The sequence below is a fragment of the Vicugna pacos genome, chromosome 16, assembly GCF_048564905.1.
Source record: "Vicugna pacos chromosome 16, VicPac4, whole genome shotgun sequence".
In the NCBI taxonomy this organism is placed as follows: domain Eukaryota; kingdom Metazoa; phylum Chordata; class Mammalia; order Artiodactyla; family Camelidae; genus Vicugna; species Vicugna pacos.
Window position 1 is genome coordinate 36,511,971 of NC_133002.1, and position 17,390 is coordinate 36,529,360.

At 52.1% G+C, this 17,390-nt stretch overlaps 1 protein-coding gene and 1 long non-coding RNA gene across 8 annotated transcripts; one reads left to right on the plus strand and one right to left on the minus strand.

The window, feature by feature from the left end:
- Positions 1-90: 90 nt before the first annotated feature.
- PHOSPHO1 (phosphoethanolamine/phosphocholine phosphatase 1) lies at positions 91-7,205 on the minus strand. Of its 7 annotated transcripts, XM_072938886.1 has the most exons (7): positions 6,983-7,157; positions 6,350-6,507; positions 5,682-5,778; positions 3,535-3,644; positions 2,574-2,695; positions 993-1,857; positions 91-573 (listed from the first exon to the last, which is right to left on the minus strand). In XM_072938886.1, exons 4-7 carry the CDS (start codon positions 3,577-3,579, stop codon positions 478-480), a joined length of 1,128 nt encoding a protein of 375 aa, XP_072794987.1. In that variant the 5' UTR covers positions 3,580-3,644; positions 5,682-5,778; positions 6,350-6,507; positions 6,983-7,157; the 3' UTR covers positions 91-477. The 7 variants fall into 7 exon arrangements, with proteins under 7 accessions (XP_072794987.1, XP_072794986.1, XP_072794985.1 ...); XM_072938885.1 differs by lacking the exon at positions 6,350-6,507; XM_072938884.1 differs by lacking the exon at positions 6,350-6,507 and having other exon boundaries at positions 6,874-7,157.
- A 64-nt stretch (positions 7,206-7,269) lies between these two features.
- LOC116283855 (uncharacterized) lies at positions 7,270-12,548 on the plus strand. Its single transcript, XR_012059642.1, has 3 exons — positions 7,270-7,324; positions 10,641-10,740; positions 12,242-12,548. It is a non-coding gene; the product is annotated as an uncharacterized lncRNA (long non-coding RNA).
- The last annotated feature ends 4,842 nt before the right edge of the window (positions 12,549-17,390 follow it).

Sequence of the window (17,390 nt, forward strand, 5' to 3'; positions counted from 1 at the left end):
CCCTCACTTAAATGGAGCTCTGAGAGTAGAGGGCACTTCACTCTCATCTTTCATCCCTCAGACTGCGGCGCGAGAGATCTCAGGCACCTCTTCCCCTTCACCTCCTTTATAGCTCTGAAATACCAGAGAGGGAGGAGGGGCTTGGGTTTCGCTGGCTCTGCTTTAAAACATCATGGCTTTCTGTTCCATACGGGAGGAGAGGGGCTCAGAGGGCCCAGCCGACGGGGCGACTTTGGTGTAAGTCCCTGGTCTCTTGCTGCATAGACGAGGCTGGGGTGCGAGGAGACACTGTTGCGCGAGCTGCAAGGTCCCTGGCTGGCTGGACCCGAGCAGGACAGTGTGCTACCTCGTCCCACCACGAGGAGGTGTCTGTTCCCTCTGGCTTTTTTTCCTGTGGGGATGCTGGCGGGATGGTCAGGAGAAGGGAGGCAAGAAGAAAAGGTGTGTAGTGTGGGGTCGTGGTAGGTGAAGCAAGATCTAGGCTTGGGATCGTTGTCTGAGAAAGCCGTCTCTCTCCGCGGAAGTCCGGTGCAACTGCGGGAATTTTGGGACCTGGATCCGCTTGACAGAAAACTGGGGGAGGGAGGTCATGCAGCCTAAGGCAGCAGTTAAGGCAGTGGGAGATGTTCCTTCTCTCATCTGCCAGGGGACCCCCTTCCTCCCATTTCGGAGGACAGGGGTTTTGGAAACACTGCTGCCTGCCCAGGTATGCTCACCACCCCAGTGGCGCCAGACTCCAGAACGTTATTGCAGTGGAAGTAGGGGAGGAAGCTGAGCTGGGCTAACTGCATAGATGGGGACGGCTCTGGACTCCCTCCCCCAGCCCCCAAAGGGACGAGCCTGGAATTCCGGAAATTCCCGGAGGGACATACCAAAGCGAAAGGGAAAGGGAGTAATAAAACTAGGTTTGTCTTTCCGGATCCCCAGCCCCCTCGCCCCCCTTCCCCGCCCGGGAGCCCCTGCAGGCCGCGTCCTTAGCACGTCTTCAGCACCTGTTGCAGATGGAGGCGCACGTCAGTGGCCGTTTCCCAGGGCACCACGGCGGCGCGGAAGGAGCTGGGCTCGGCCTTCTGCGCCTCCTGGATAAGGCGGTGCATGGGGTAGCCGCGGCGCGGGAAGGCCACATCGCCTCCCGCCAGCAGCCCCGTGGGGCAGAAGTCGTTGGCGCCGTCGCCCACATAGAACAGGCGCTCGAAGTGCACGCCGTCGCGGGCCCGCTCGCGCAGGTAGTCGCTGAGCACCTTGTGCTTGCACATGTTGGCGGGGCAGCGCGCACAGCTGTGCGTGTGGAAGGGCCGCAGCGTCAGCAGCCCCCGCGCATCGGGCCCCGACGGGTTGCTGAAGATGCGGCGGAACAGGCCGTGGTGGCCGGCGGCGCGCAGCGCGCTCTCCACGCCGAAGGTGTTGGCGTCTGAGATGAGAATAACCTCGAAGCAGGCGCCCTGCTTGGCCACAAACTGCAGCAGCTCGCCCATGCCCGGCGACAGGGGGATGGCCTCGTAGATGGCGCGCAGGTCCCGCGGCCGCACGCCCTGCTCGCCCAGGTACTGGAAGACGCGCTGCATGTACTCGTTGTAGAAGCCCTCGCGGTAGGTGGCTCGCAGGCTCTCCGGCAGCCGCTGGCCTGGCGCGGCGCGCACGATCGAGTCGTCGCTGTTCTCGTCCACGATGGTCTCGTCAAAGTCGAAGGTCAGCAGGAAGCGCGGCGCGCTCTGCGCGGCCATCCCGCTGTCCTGGGAGCGGGGGAGAGAGGAGCAGGAGGAGGAGGAGGGAGCAAGCGAGAGGGGGCGCGGCGGGAGCCGGCCCGGGAGAGGCTGGTTAGCGGGCCACAGCCAGAGGCGCTGGCACATCCAAGACCTGAGGAGGACCCGAAGCTGGTTAAGCTGGGTAAGCAACGTCGCCGTCCCCACTCCCAGCCTTCCCTGCCCACCCGCTTGGCACCTCTTGGTTAACTGCGCTGGGATTTACCCTCAGTGGACCTTCCCCCTCCTGAGCCCAGCTATTTCTCCTACTCTCATCGGGGCCATGGGGGCTTAACAACTTGAGAGAGGGAAGAACAGCTTCCAAGGGGTCACTCCTTTGGGGGTCCCTAGACCATTCCGGGCTCTTCCAGTGACTCCACTTGTTCTTATGGATAAACGGAGGGGACTCTCTACTCCCTTCTTCCCTAACAGTCAAGGGAAACCACCCATTCACCCAACTGGAGCAGCCTCCTCATTCCCCTTTCTCAGCCATGCAGAGCCGAGAGTTTGTGGGACCATGGTGGACAATATAGGAGCCAGGCTCCCAGGAGGCCGTGTTGGCACCATCCCAGGCATGTGGACAATCAGTGCCAGGTCCTCAGGCCTGGATAGGAGCTAAGGGCCAGGTCTGGAGAGTTAAGTGCCTGGGCTTCTGCGCTGATCAGAGAACTGGATTTTAGCTCCAGGAAGAACCACGTAGGCGGAATGACCACACAAGACCCGGGCAGGCTCTCTGGGAGCTGCTTCCAGCCAGATGGCCCTGGGCAGGGGACACAGCTTCTGCAGGGAGTTTTAGGGCCCTGTGCTAACAGCTCATCACTAATCACTTGCCAATTCCCTGGGAGGAACGTGTCAGCGGGTGGGGTTTCTGCCAGAGTCCGAAGCAAGTGGGCAGCAGCAGAAGCGGTGGGGCTTGGGGAAGTAGGAGCCTCCCGAGCCAGGCCGCGCCATACCTGGGAGACAGGTAAGGGAAAGAGAGCAGCAGTGGCTGAAAAGGCAGAGGAGGGAGCAGGTAGTGTGGACATGGCTGGGGGTACGGAGGCAGGAGTGGGGAGGAAGAGAACTAGGAGGAAGTCACGCTGGGAGAGGGAGCATGGAGCTGGATGGGACAGGAAGAGTGGGGTGGGGAGTGGGGGTGGGGAGCCCCAGGAAGTGGAGACCCCGGGCTAGTCCTGTTGACAAGGAAGAGGATGGGGGACAACAAGGGAAGTGTGCGGCACAAAGGCAAGCAAATGAGAAGAGCAGAGGCCCTCTGCAGCCTGTCCCTTCCACCTTTGCTTGCCAGCAGCTTTAAGTGACAGAGCGGCGGTGAGCGGATTATGTATAGCTGCAGAGTAGCCACCGCACCGCCTTTCTTCCTCCCAGCCTCCCACCCCAATTAGTTGTGCTGGAACCACTCCTCTTTCTAGTTTCTTCCTAACCCCCTCTCCTGTGATGTTTATGGCCTGGCACACCCTGTGAAACAAGTCTGAGCTTCTTTCCTAATTTCAAAGCTGAGATTTGAACCTGGCTGTCTGCCTCTCTAATAGAACTGTCCCTTCAGCATCATCCCTAGAGTCACCCTCTGGTCTTACCAACATCTATCTGGGAGTCTCAGTGGCCTAGGATCCCTGGAGTTGAGGATATAAAGCAGCAGGGCCCTACCCCTGGGATGGAAGCTTCCAGGGATTAGTGGAGGCCCAGGAGAGGTGAGGCAGGCCTAAAAGGGGCTGGATAGGGCTCCTCCCACCCCATGATGGGAACATGGGGGTTGAGGCCTCATCCTAAGAGACCCCTGGAGGGACCCACTTACCCTAGACAGGCATCGGAGGCCAGCAACTGGAAAACACCCGCTCATTGTCAGTACATCACCCTGGGTGCCACCTGTAGGGACTGTTGGCCTTCAGCGGTCCTCCAGAGCTCCTGACAACCACACAAGGTCCATTTGAGGGTGCCAGTCAGCTGATTGTTTCCACCACTAATGCCCACTCGGTCCTATCCAAGATCCTCTCCCAGGACTCAGTAAAAACAGTGCTTCAAATAGGCGTAGCACTTAGGGATCACAAAGCCCTTGTTAAGCATCCTCTTAAAAACCCCCACGGGAGGCGGGGGTGTAGCTCAGTGGTAGAGCACGTGCTTAGCATGCACAAGGTCCTGGGTTCAATCCTCAGTACCTCCATCAATCAGTAAATCAATAAACCTAATCCCCCACCGACCCCCCCCCAAGAAACTCACAAAAATAAATAAACAAAAACAAAGGGAATAAAAAATAAAAGCAATCCCCCATGATGCTAGAGGTTACAGATGATATTATTGGAGACCCAGAAAGGTTAACCAACTTGCCCAAAGGTCACCCACTGTATGTGGCAGACACAGATCTCGAGACAGATCTCCAATCCAGATCTCTGAGTCTGAGACCAATACTTTTTTCTCTAGTATGATCATTGCCCCTTTCTTGTGTATGGTACATCACAGTTTACAAATCACCTTTACTCATTCATTCTCTCACAGTTCATCACAGTCTCATGAATTCAGCAGATAAGAAGAGCTCAGAGCTTAAATAACTTGCCCAAGGCCATGCTGTTTCCATGGGGCAGAGCCTGGTGTGAACACCTGGCCACAGCCTTGGTTGCCCTCTGCCCTCAAAAGGGAAGGGGCAGATGACAAGGCTTACTGTACTGGGGTTTCTGCCAGAGTCCGAAGCAAGTGGGCAGCAGGGACTCGTGGGCACCACAGCTGGTCTGGGACAGCCTCCCTGGTGCTTTCAGAGGCTGGCAGTCAGTCAGGAACAGGTTGACATTTCTGTGGGACTTTGCTGTGTGGCTTTGGGAACAGAGTTTGGCTTTGTGGTGGCTTCACCAGTGCAGCTACAGACTGACAACTCCCAGTGCCTCCCCTCCACCGTGGGGTTAAATGAGTGACTAGTTACATCTGGGACAGACCTGGAAAGTTACTTGAGAGCCTGGAGACCAAGACAGGGAAAGGAGCAAAGGTCTGTCTGTCTGCTGCCCCCTGGTGGTGACAGTGGGTGACACTGGGTACCCTTCTGACTTTACTAAGGTGACACTTTCCCTATACCATCCCAGGACAGCAAGAAGCTGTTGCCCTCCACCAGAGACTAGGACATCCCAGGAGCAGGGCAACAGTCAGAGAGAGGGGCTCTGACACCCTCTGTTTTGAGGTACCCCATCCCTCCCCACTCCCTAACCACACATGCATTAAACCCCTTCACTAGGGATGGGATGTGGGTCTCAGCCTTTTCCTTAAGAACTTGTAATCTAGGAATTGAGAGCAGTGGTCAAAGCTGAATGGGGCAGTGGGCAAAAAGAGGGAGGGAGGGAGGGAGGGAGGGAAGACACAGGTCAAGAAGATGGGAGGGAAGAGGAAGGAGGTGAATGAGGTGAAGGAAGGGCACATTTGGGAGAAGAGAGGTGGGAGGGCTGTCCCCAGGCCCCATCTGGAAGGAGTTCCAGCCTTCCATAATCCTGGCTGTTACCACACGGTCCCCTCAGGGCCAGGTGAGTCCAAAGAGAAAAGGTCAGGGGATGCCACTCCCCTTGTAAAAGCAAATATGGATAGACACGTGCAGGGCAGATACAAAGATAAAAAAGGGTCTCCAGGAACCATCCAGAGGTCAACTTTCACTGCTTCGCCCTTGGTTCTTTTTCTTTTCTTTTTAAAAATTTGGTAGAATAGTCTACTGGTTTTTAATCATGAAACTTGTCATAGCAAAACACATAGTGATTTTTTTATTTTTTGCATCTACTAATAGTATTTAGGGAAATCAGTTAAACATTTATTGTTTGGTGAGTTGTTCTTGTTTCTTTTAATCCCCAGAGCAGAAAACCAGGCATTCTGGGTTTCTCTTCGAAACTGAGAAGGCCAGACTTTGACACTACCCCACAGTAGTCAGAGGGACCCTAGGTTCCACTGGAGTCTGGTTTCTGTGACATTACTCACCTCTGGCAGCTTTGTCCTGAGTGATCAAATCCTTCTGTGGACACCAGAAAGAGCCCCTCAGAGGAAAAGGGGACAAGACCTCTGAGCTTCTCCCAGGCTAGAGCAGAGAGGAGAGAAGGGTTTCATTGGGTGGGCAGGGAGCCCAGATTTCAGTGCCACCTAAGCAGTGACTGCCTCTCCCAGCCCCACACCCGGCACCTTTTACACAATGCTGTTGTATTACATCTATGGGGATGGAGTGGGAGGGCCCCTGGGGATAGGGAAGGGAAACAGTCCTGTCTTTTGCATAGGCCCTAAGTTTGAAATTCCCCTCTTGATGGGTGGAGTCCACAGGACAGTTTGAGGACAGTTTTCCCCAGAAAATGTGCAAGTTAGGGATAAGGGGCAGGGGAGCAAGGACCTACAGTAACAAGTCCTCTGCCCAAGACCAGGTTTCTTTTCATCAATCACTAGAAATCAGATTTCACTACTAGACTGAAATTCTCTCCCTCTCCAGACAGCACTCCCAACTTTACCATGGTCTCTTCCTTCCTCACCACCACCAGCAGTAAATAGGCAAAACAGAGGTTCAGAGAGGTCAAACTAATATCCTGGGAGGTCACACAGCATCAGAATCAGGAGCACAGGGGTCTCTGCTGCCTCTTGGGAAAACTGCAGCCAGAACTTACCCTATTGCCCTGGGGAATCCCTTGGGCCCTGACTGAAGCCCTGGTGCCAGTGAAGCCCTGGTGCCAGTGAGGAAGCTGGGACCGGGAGCCACCTCTGGGCTTGTCCTGCCTGGGTGGACAAACTGCGAGGGGATCCTCAATGGGCAAAGAGGTGGCAGCTGCTGGTGGAGTGGGGGGAGAGATATTTTTAGAAGTGGCTGGAAAGCAGGCACTCTGGCACACCCCCAGCTGGCGGGTGCTTCGCTCCAGTGCGGGGCGGAGGGGAGGTGGGGCGCGCAGCTCAGGAGCCAGAGGGGACTCGTGGGTGGCAGAGAGCAAGTGAGCCCAGATTCCTTCGCCTTGACCAAGTCGGGGACGGAGCGATACCCGGGCACCCGATTCCTGGCGTAAAAGGGGAACAAATTACTCCGCTACAGGGACTCCCGCACTGATAGACGCATGAAGGAGCGCTCTCAGACTCCACGCAGCCCCCACCCCACACTAGGACCCCAGACCTCCCCTACCTCGGGGAGCCCAGGACTCACGTGGGGAGCGGCGGCGGCAAAGGTCTGTCCCGGCAGAGTTTGATGTGTAAAGAGTGGGGAAAGGGGCTGGCTGAGTATTTGGAAGCGGGATGGAGCAAGGGGTGCTTACGAGGATTGGAGGGGACGCGATGTCTTATCCACCCCCGGCTTTCTGGGCTCCTGCTCACGAGTCACTCCAGTCCCAAGGGGCCCTGGATGATGCGCGTCTGGGCCGTCCTCTCCACCTGCCCCCCATCCCCCCAGGCCGCCGCTGCGTCCCCTTTAAATACCCGGGAGCCAGAGCCGGAGCCGTGGCCGGCGCTGCGGCTGCCGCAGCAGCCGGGCCCACCGCAGTCCCCGCACGTCACAAGCGGCTGTCCAATCACAGCGGTGCCGGAGGACACCAAAGGGGCGGGCCGCCGGCGGGCCACGCCTCTCGGCTGCCCCGGAGGATCCCCGAAAGCCAGCGAAGGTGGGATTCGGCACAGGAGGAAAGGTTAGGAGGGTGGAGACCGAGTGCATCCCTTCAGATGCGCTTAGGTGGGGGGGACCCTCATGCGCGCGGCTGCGGGACTCTACGTAAGTCCCGCCCATACACCTAGAGGTGCCCGGGCTGTGGACTTTCTCCACCGCAGCCTCTGGAGCTCTGATCCCTGAGATTTGCAGAAATGTATCCCCCACTTCCCCACGTCATTCCTTTCTGCGCTCCTAAGCCCGAAGGTAGGCATCGGTCGATCCAGCCCAAGAAAAGCAGTTCCTCTCCCACGTGCGCATAGCTAGGTGCCCTCTGCCCTCCAGGCGGAGTCATTGCTTCCATCTCCCTGGAACCCTTACCCGGGTTACAGATTACAGGGGATTGCCGGGAAAGGCACCCTCTCACGCGCCTACCCCGTAAACACTGAGTTGGGGACCAAACTCTTTGCCCCTTTGCAAGAAAAGTAAAAGCCTACTTTCTCCTCCCTGAATCGTTCCTAGCCACACCCACCCCACTCTTAATGTCCTCCCACCCCGATGGTGAGAAGATTGTTTTGAGAGGAAAGAAACTTGTATTGACTGAGAACATACTACCAACCAGGCACTGTACTAGATCGCCGCATTTACAGTTGAGTGTTAACAGCAGGAGAAATTATTTGCCGAAATCAAAAGAGGCACACTTGACTCTGGGGTCACAGAGGGGCTGTGTGGATGGGGAGGAGGTGGGCACCCCCAGGCCTGGGTCTAACTTCAGTGCTCCCTAATCTTCCCTGGCTCCACTCCTGGAAGAGAGCCACCAAACGCAAAGGCCCCAAGAGATCTGGAAGCCAGTGGGGCTGGAAAACAGAGAGGGAGCGAGGGTCCGCCAGGGAGTACCCTAATCTCTGTGCCAGGGGCAAGGGGTACATTAATGAATGGACAAACGTGTGCCATGTTTCCATAGATACAAAGGGGAATGAATGTTTTGAAGTTGCAAACCTGATCCTTAAAAATCCTTGCCAGTAACTCCCTATGCCCTAACTCCTTAAACTGGTTTGCTGGTTCTGCTTCAGTCACACCCCTCTCTTCACTCCTCACTCTTTCTTCCTGCTCTCCTGCACCAGGCCCTTTCCTCCTTGGGACTATGTCCACCCCAACTACTGGGCAGGCTCAGCCTGGACATCATCTCTTGCCCTGTTACACATCCTGCCGCTCCTTTTACTATACTGATCACCTGTGTCCTTACAGCACACAGTAGGGGCTGTAAATGTAAGCAGATAGGATAGGGGGTCCCCAGAGAAAGAGAATCAGGAATGACTTTCTTGACATAAGAGAGGCCATTTTTGGCCTAAACCATTTTGTGGTCTAAGCCGCGCCACAATGCTGTCCCTGAATAGGTCTCACTTATAATTAATGATCTCAAGGAAAGCGAGGGAATGCAGGAACCAAGGAAAAGCAGTCAAGAAAAAATAGTTCAGCGATATAACAGAGCCCTAGTTCCTCCTCAAGGGATATACATAGCAATCTGTCTCGAATCTGAGTTCTGCAGGAATTAAGTCCCCCCACCCAGGTGGAGGATGGAATGATGATGAGGATGATCTTTTCTGACTTCAATGGATGAAAGCTTGAACTCTGTGGACCTTTGTGCCAATTCTATGTTGAATTCTCCTCTGCTCAAGCCCCTTTATGAATATGCATACACCAGCCCAAGCCTTTTCAAGAGAATGCATGCACCCTTACCTTAAAACTTCCCCAGATTTGCTGGTGGGAGAGACACTACACTGCTTTGGGAAAGATGCCTGGTGTTCTCCTTTGCTGCTACGAGTAACAAATCCTTTCGTCTCCCACTCTTTGGGCTTGGTTGTGCCGTTTGACACTCATCAAGAGGGAAACCCAGTTGCCAGGTAACATTTTTCCATGTGTCAATTCGCGTAATCCTCACCACTCTATGAAGTGGGTGCGTGGCTTAGTTTACTTTTGGAAAATCAAAGCAAAGAGCTGAGCTAGTGCAGAGTCACCCCACCGCTGAATGGTAGGGCTGGGCTTCCAAGCTGGTTGCCTTAATCATCACCCCACACCATCCCTTTCATTCAGTGTCTGCCATCCCACTTCTGTGGGCAATGTGAGGGCGGAGATCAGGCTTGTCTTCTTTATCAGTGTCTCCCTTGTCCCTAGCCTATAGACCCTGGCACACAGTTGGCCTTAGATGTTGGCTGTTGGATAAAACAAGTTCCCTGCTGTGTTCACCGCACTCAACAGTAGTGATCCATTTATGTTCCCTCATTAAATCTTCAAGCCAACCGGTCAGTGAGGTATTATTACCATTTTACAACAGGGAAATTGAGATCAAATGATTTGTCCAGGGTCACATGCTCTCAGGAGGCACCAGATTTAAATCCCTTTGATGTGGTTAGCAGCCCTTTTAACCTTGTTTCCAGATTCACTGCTGGGGCTGGGGGTGGGATGGACAGAGAACTTTCTGTAGCCTCCCCCCACCCGACCAGCGAGTTCCTCCTGCAGACTCTGCCTTCCAGTGCTGAGAACCCCACAGCTCACATGGATTCCATGCAAAGCACCTTCGTGGAATAAATGTAGAAACTCCCGGTTCTCCCTGCACTAAAATTTTCAGGATACCAACCTATTTCCCTTTCAACTTTCCCCCTCTTTGTGCCTGTGAATAAGCAAGTAGGATGATGAGCTTGTGTCTAAAGATGAGGACAGAAATGGAATGGGAATCCCACCTCCCACCTCGCCCCATCCCCATTCCTAGCAGGTTGAGGCCTCCACCCAGTGCGCTCGGACCACAGGACTTACTCCGCTCCTATAGGGTTCGCCTTAGGACTCAGGTCAGTCCATCTGGCAGAGAGCTTGCGGGGACAGGAGTCATCTGAGGTGACAGGGACAGGAGTCCCTGATGCAGGCTGCCAGGGATGGAACTCTCCAGCTGATCTTCACAGAGAGGATGTAACTCCTGCCCCAGGTCTCAGTGGTAGAGCCTGGGAGGGGCCTGGGCCAGAGGGAGGGGCAGATAACTGGAGAGGCAATTGCATTCCGGCCCTTCTGGGTGCAGGGCACCTAATCCCCACAGCAACCCTGGCAGATGGTTTTAGTATTTCCATTTTTACACATATGAAAGCAAGGGTGGAGGGTACAGCTCAGTGGTAGAGCGAGTGCTTGGCATGCACAAGGTTCAATCTCCAGCGCATCCATTAAAGGGAAAAAAAACGAGTAAGAAAGCAGAAGCTTGCGGACATTAGGAAAGCGCCTTGCCCAATGACGCTGTGGAGCAAGTGGCGGTCAGCCCAGTTGTACAGTCGGCACTTCTCTGTCTGCAGAAGGCAGAGGGCCCTTGGTGATCTGGCCACTGATGCAGGTGGACTGAGCAGAAGAAGCCACCAGGGGTGACCCTATTCAGGCAGCTCTGCCAGATCCGCGGTAGGTGCTTTGGGTCTAAGGTGTTGTCCTGGGGGAAGGAATAAATCCCTTTCCATGTCTCTCATCTCCATCCTGGACAACAATCACTAACATTGATGGAGCACTTACTGTGTGCCAAGCAGTGTTGTCAGCTTTCTTCATTCCCACATCAAGCCTATGATCTATTTGTTCCCCCATTTTACAGATGAGAAAAATGAGGCACAGAGTGGTATGTCACACAGCTAGGAAGTGGCAAAAGTAGGACTTGAACCTAGGCAGTCAGCTACGGAGCTCCATTCTTTTTTTTTTTTTTTTTTTTTTTTGGTAAGGGAGGTAATTAGTTTTATTTATTTAATTGTTTTTAAATGGAGGTACTGGGGATTGAACCCAGAACCTGGAGCAGGCTAAGCTTACACTCTACCACTTGAGCTATACCCTCCCCACTAGAGCTCCATTCTTAACCAGAACATCACATGACCTGTCTTAAAAGTTTCTGAAGTTTGGCGGGAGGAGGGTACAGCTCAGTGGTAGAACACATGTTTAGCATGTGTGAGGTCCTGAGTTGAATCCCCTGTACCTCCATTAAAATAAATAAATACATTAAATGATTACTCCCCCAAAAATAAAACAAAATTTTTTTTTAATTTAAAAAGTTTCTGCATTTTGAGTTGCCCTTTGATCCGAAGAGGCTGCAAATAGGCTGCCCTACCCACAAACCCCGGTCCTTAGAAGAATTCTGGCAGTAATGTAGATCAAGGCTCAGATCTTCAGAGCTGGGTCCCATCCATCCATAGCTATGGACGGTCTCTGCTCTCCAGATCATCACTACAATTCAGTGTTCATGGGTCTGTGCTTTCATTCATTCAACAAATACTAACTGCATCAGACAATGGGATCTATGACATTGAACAAGATGTAGACCCTACCCTCAAGGAGTTATAATTTAGAGAGAAACCCCAGACAAGGAAACAGGTCTTCCCAAAAGGATGTCAGAGAACAACCAGATGTACCCTACCTGTGACTGCCAGGGCCATCCCGTCCTGTCCTTCAGCAGGCAAGGCAGCTGGGACCAGAGGTGCCTCCAGGAAAGAGAAGAGACTCAGAATCCAGGGGTGGGGCCCCCAGAGATGCCCTGTCCTGGCCACTCTCCTTCCCTGACCCAGCCCTACTCCTGGTCTTGGCTGCTGCTAGCTTTCCCCCTCTCTTTCCCCCCTTCCCTGAGCAGCCCAGACACCCCAAAACACCCTCCTCACCCTTGCTGCTTTCTGTAAGCAAATAGGTAGACGCTCCCTGAAGAAAGAGAACCAGGCATGGCTTCCTCATCATTTTTGGCCTAAGCCATTTTGGGATCTAAGCCTGGCCACAAGGCTTGCCCTTAAACAGGTTTCAGTAATGAATGATTTTAAGGGCAGGAACAAAGGAAAAGCAGTCAAGAAACAATTGTTCAGCAGTGAAACAGAACTAGCTCTTCCTCAAGGGAAGTACCTAACAATCTGATACAAATCTTTGAGTTCTTCTGCAGGAACTAAGGCCCCCACCCAGGTGGAGGATAGAAGCTACACGCTGAGACCTCAGACTGGTGGGACCTGTGGGATGATGATGTTGAAAACCTTTTCTGACCCTCCTGATTTCAGTCCACTAAAGCTTAGACTCTGTCAATCTTTGCTCCATTCTGTGCTGAGTTCTCCTCTGCTCAGGCCTCTTCATGAATATGCATACACCTTTAGCTTAAGACGTCCCCAGTTTTGCTGGTCAGAGAGACACTGCTTTGGGAGAAATCCTCGGTGTTCTTACTTGCTGCAAATAATAAATTCTTCCTTCTCCTGCTCTTTGGCTTGGTTTTGTCTTTTAGCTCGACACCCACCAAGAGGAGAACCCTGGTTTTTGGGTAACATTTCCCTCCCTGCCTTCCCCTGTCCCAGCCCCATCTTCATGTAACAGACTCACCCTGACTGAGCTGTCCATTTTACAGCAAGAATGGGGAGTAATGTGGCAGAGGGAACAGGATAGGGAAGTGAATGAGCAAACACCACTTCTGCCACCTGGCTGACACGTACAGCACGGGAAGTAGAGAAAATCATCCCCCAGGGTTCCCTCTGGGCCAGGATGGCCTTGCTGTCTGACTCACATCTCACTTGCTGTGGTATTTCCTCTCTTTCGGCTTCTAAGGCACCCTCCTTCTGTGAAATAGCTTTCAGAGTCTTGAAATCTGCCACTCCAGTCCCTTCAAGTCTTTGCCAATGTCACATGAAAGAGAACAGGGCGATTTAGTCTCTGCCTGCCTCGTGTCCATGCTTACTTCTTGCATCCCTCCCCCTCCTCACACACGTGCTCAAACCACACTGGCTTTATTTCAGACTTTCCAGTGTGCCACCCCAGGCCCTTTGCACTTGCTGTAGCTTCTTCCCAACTCATCCAGGGCCTGTCTCTGAGTTCAGGGCTCAGCTCTTATCTAAAAGGAGTTCAGGGCTCAGCTCATATGTCACTTCTGAAAGGAAATTTTTTATACCCACAACACCCCCTCCCACCCTGACATCGAGACCTCCCATTACACATCTCCAGAGCACCCTGTCCTTCTCCCAGACAATTGATGAATATCTGCTTCCCACCAGACTGTCAGCAACAAGAGAATAAGGACCAGAGTAGGCTTGCTCCCCTGGTATCCCCAGCACCTAGCACAGGCCTGGATCTGAAGAAGTTTCTCAATAAATATTTGTTGCTGGAATGACTTCAGGAGTCTCATCTAATCTACTGGTGTAGGGTGTGCCCTTAGGCCTGGAATGAGACCAAAGCAAGCTGTCCCAGCCTCAATTGTGTTGCAGTCCGGCCATCTGGCTATCTGATTTGTGGATATGCTAACAGAGGACAGAGCTGGAAGCTCAGCATGTTTTTACACCTTCCTCTGAGCAAACTGCTCCACCCAGGAATCTCCCCATTCCCAAGGCAGGTCTGTGCTGATGGGAACTGGAGGCCTTGAGGGCAAGTTGGTAGAAACATATTTTTTTCCCCTTGGGTTCCTTTTGCCTAAATCTAGATGTACCCACCAGAATAAGAGTCCAACTACAAATAAGAATTCCTTGTGTTGTTAGTAGGCTGTGGAGCATACAAAACACCCTCGGTAATTCACATTATTTTCCTGATGTGGAAAATGAAACTGAGAGAGGTTAGGTGACAAGTCCAAGGTCACACAGTACGGATAAGGCAGGTCTTCTACAGCCAGCCAGTTTTCCTGAGACAATTACGCCAGGGGAGACAATGTGCTGCTAACCAGCAAAAAATGCCAAGATTCTAGCCTTTTTCACAGTTGAGTTTTTTGGTTATTTTTTTATTCATTCACATATTCATTCCTTTGCTCAGGAGAACACAAGGTCGTCTTGCTTTCAGGAAGACCACATCCAGTACTAGAATTTTGAATCTGTGGTCCATCTGTGAATGGCTTGAGTTTATTGTATATATATATATTTGTGTTTAGGTACAAATGTTTATTTTTTGTGTAAACTTTCAAACAGTTTCATGACCCACTTGCCCTCCTCTTCCCTCCCTGAGAAAATATTTAGAACCACTGGTGTAACACATGCTACTCAGTGTAAATGGACAGCAGCCCACGTGTTCATCTGTCGGTCCTGCTTGTTTGAGTGACTAAGGTCACAGCACATCTCTGGCCCAAGTGATAAATCTGGTATCTGGACCACATGACCCATCCCAGGCACTGAGACCCTGGACAGCTCCTCTCAGCCACTTCTCTTGGAGGAGTAAACATACAGAACCACACTTACACACATGCCACACCCAGCTCTAAGACTGCTCCTGACTCCAGGGAGACAATTTCATTTTTCTTTCTGGTATTACTAACACACAATCCTGCCCATGATGTCTACATTGACTGAGAACTGTGTGGGACAAATACTGTGATGCGTGTACCCTCATCTGTTTTAACACCCATGACAGGTCTGTGAGTTCAGGAGTTTGCCCGAGGTCACACGGCTGGGAAGAGGTGGAGTTGAATTATAAGAGGGCCTTGTGGGGACAGAGTGGGGAGGTTGAGGGAAGCTGAATGTGGTTCAGCTCTCTCAGGGATGGGGCAGTGGTCCTGAGACAGGAGAGAAGGGAGAAGGGCACAACCATTAAAAGAAAGACACAATAAATGAAGATGGGATATAAACTGGGTAGAACCAACTCGGCCCAAGATGGCAGAAGATTTGGCTTCCAGTAGACCTTGAGCCTCATTATAGGCCCACTGTAATATGTAAGCATGCCAAATGACATACGCACAGGCTCCATGACAGTTCCCAGGCTGGCGTAAAAGGCCAAAAAGTGGACAGGACCCAATTCCAGGAAATCCCCGCCCCACCTCCAAAATAGTTGGGATAATCCTCCCTCTTGTTAGCATATGAAATTACTGAGCCCATAAAGACTACCTTCTCCCACCCCACCCTTGCCTTTTGAGATGGTCCACACTCTGTCTATGGAGTGTGTATCTCCCCAAATAAAGCTACTTTCACTTTACTCTGGTTCACTCTTGAATGTTTTCCTGCTCTAAGCCAAGGACCCTCACTTGACAGGGCACATCGCAGGGACTCACCTGAGACCTGGAACACGACCATCCTCTCGCACCCCATTTTCCTACAATGATCAGGACTATTAATTCCCCACAAAAATTGATTTCTGTTGAAACCATTCCTACCTTCATTCTTTCATTCTACAACCATTACTTGAGCATCTTCTCTGTGCCAGGTATGTGTTGGAAATTGATAGCCAGCCTCCAAGATGGCCTCAGTGGTGCCTGCCTCTTGGTGGCCACAGCCAGGGTTAGCCTGAGTGACCAGTGGTCTTGGGCAGAAGCGAAGGGACATCTCTTCCATTGCAGGTTAAAAGACTGCAGCTTCCCTCCTGGGCACTCGCTGACTCTCCTGCTCTTCCTCTTTTTGAAACCCTTGCTCTGGAGGGCAGCAATTTGCCAGGTGATGGACAGGCCTACAGGGAGGCCCACAGGGCCAGGAACTGAAGCCTCAGGCCAGCAGCCAGTGTAGACCTGAGGCCTGTCAGCAACCACAGGAGTCAGTTTGGACACAGACCCTCAGCGCCTGATCAGGCTTTGAGATGACTGCAACTTTGTGAGGACTCCTGGCTCACAGAAACTGTGTGAGATAATAAATGCTAGGGTTTTTTTTTTTTTTAACATCTTTATTGTGATATGGTTCCTGTATAGTAAACTATGTATATTTCAAATGTATGATTTAATGAATTTTGATAGATGTATATATACACCAATGAAACCACTACCACAATCAAGTTAGCTAACACTTCCATCACTCACCAAGAGGTGCAATTTTTGAATTTCCTATTCATCTCTTCCCACCCTCTTTACCCCCAGTAACCATAAGTTTGTTCTCTATGTCTGTGAGTGTGTTTCTGTTTCGTAGATAAGTTCATTTGTGTCCCCTTTTTTTTTTTAGATTCCACATATAAGTGATGCCATATGACATTTTTCTTTCTATTTCTGGATAAAAGCTAGTTTTAAGTTGCTAAAATGTTCAGGTCCTTTGTCACACAGCCATAGAGAACTAAATCAGAGCTACCTCTGAGCACAAAACAGACAGGTGATCTGGAACATATTTAAGTGACATTTCATGAAAGATGAGAGAAATGATGGAGGAAATGCAATTTGGATGCAGAAAGACTCAAATTTCAGAGATCCCCCAATAATTTATGGGGATAACAGGTAGAATCATCGAACTCCAGCCTCATTGCTGTAGTTGTTGGTTATTCTTTGCACTATCTGTCTTTGGAGGAAGCAAAAAACAAAGCGTGTCTCCATATCACAGCAGAAAGAGCCAGAATAAGAACCCAAACTGCCATTTGGCCTGCGTAGCCATCTCGGCTCCTAGTAACAGAGTTGTTGCTTGTACGTGGCCCATGGCCTGGGGTCTCCCTCTTTCTGTGCCTTCCCTCCCTCAACCCAGGGATGCCTGCCTTGTCCCGCAGTGTGCATCCTCAGAGCCCCTTGGGGCTCCCCACCAGCAGGCCCACGGCCATAGTAACCATATTTTCCAGATCAAGATGGGCAGGCAGTGCAGCAAGCCTGAAGTTTTACTTAGAGGACAAAGGGACAGAACACTGAAGTTGGGGCTTTCTGGAAAAATGAAGGGCCCAAAGTAGCAAATCTCCATGCCCACCCCGCAAGAGACCACTCATCCTGGAGGGGCAGAGGAGCCGTCTGTTTATTCATTCAAGTGTTCTTTCAATAAACTTTTCTTGAACACCTGCTATGTGCCGGGACTGGGCTAGGTGCTAGAGAAATGATCTGAGCACGAGAGTTGCTGTCCTGGGAGCGCGTGCAGTCAGCAAGGGAGAGCGGCAGGTGCATAGGCAAGGGCCCAGTGCTTCAGGTGAATGCGGGAGGGACCCCCATTCCAGTCCAAGGGGAGGACCAGGGAAGTGTGTATGTGTGGTGATGTCATGGGAAGGCTCCATGAGAAGTGATTTCTAAGCCGAGACCTGTAGTATGGGTAGTTGTTAAATTAAGAGAACTGTATCCAGACAGAGGAAGAGCTTGTGCAAAGGTCCTGAGGTGAGAGAGGTGGTAGAAAGGGTAGGGGACAAAGGGTCTTGTGAACCTCATCTCTAAGGGCCACGGGGAGCCACTGAAGGTTTGGAGCTAGAGATTGACA

Excerpts from the sequence above, each read along its gene's own strand:
- PHOSPHO1 (XM_072938885.1), bottom strand. The coding sequence starts at position 3,579 with ATGAGCGGGTGTTTTCCAGTTGCTGGCCTCCGATGCCTGTCTAGG. Across the intron at positions 1,858-2,573 it reads ACGTTCCTCCCAGGGAATTG|GTCTTGGATGTGCCAGCGCC; the intron begins GCAAGTGATTAG and ends GGTCCTCCTCAG. Across the intron at positions 574-992 it reads TGCGCCTCCATCTGCAACAG|TTTTCTGTCAAGCGGATCCA; the intron begins GTGCTGAAGACG and ends TCCCTCCCCCAG.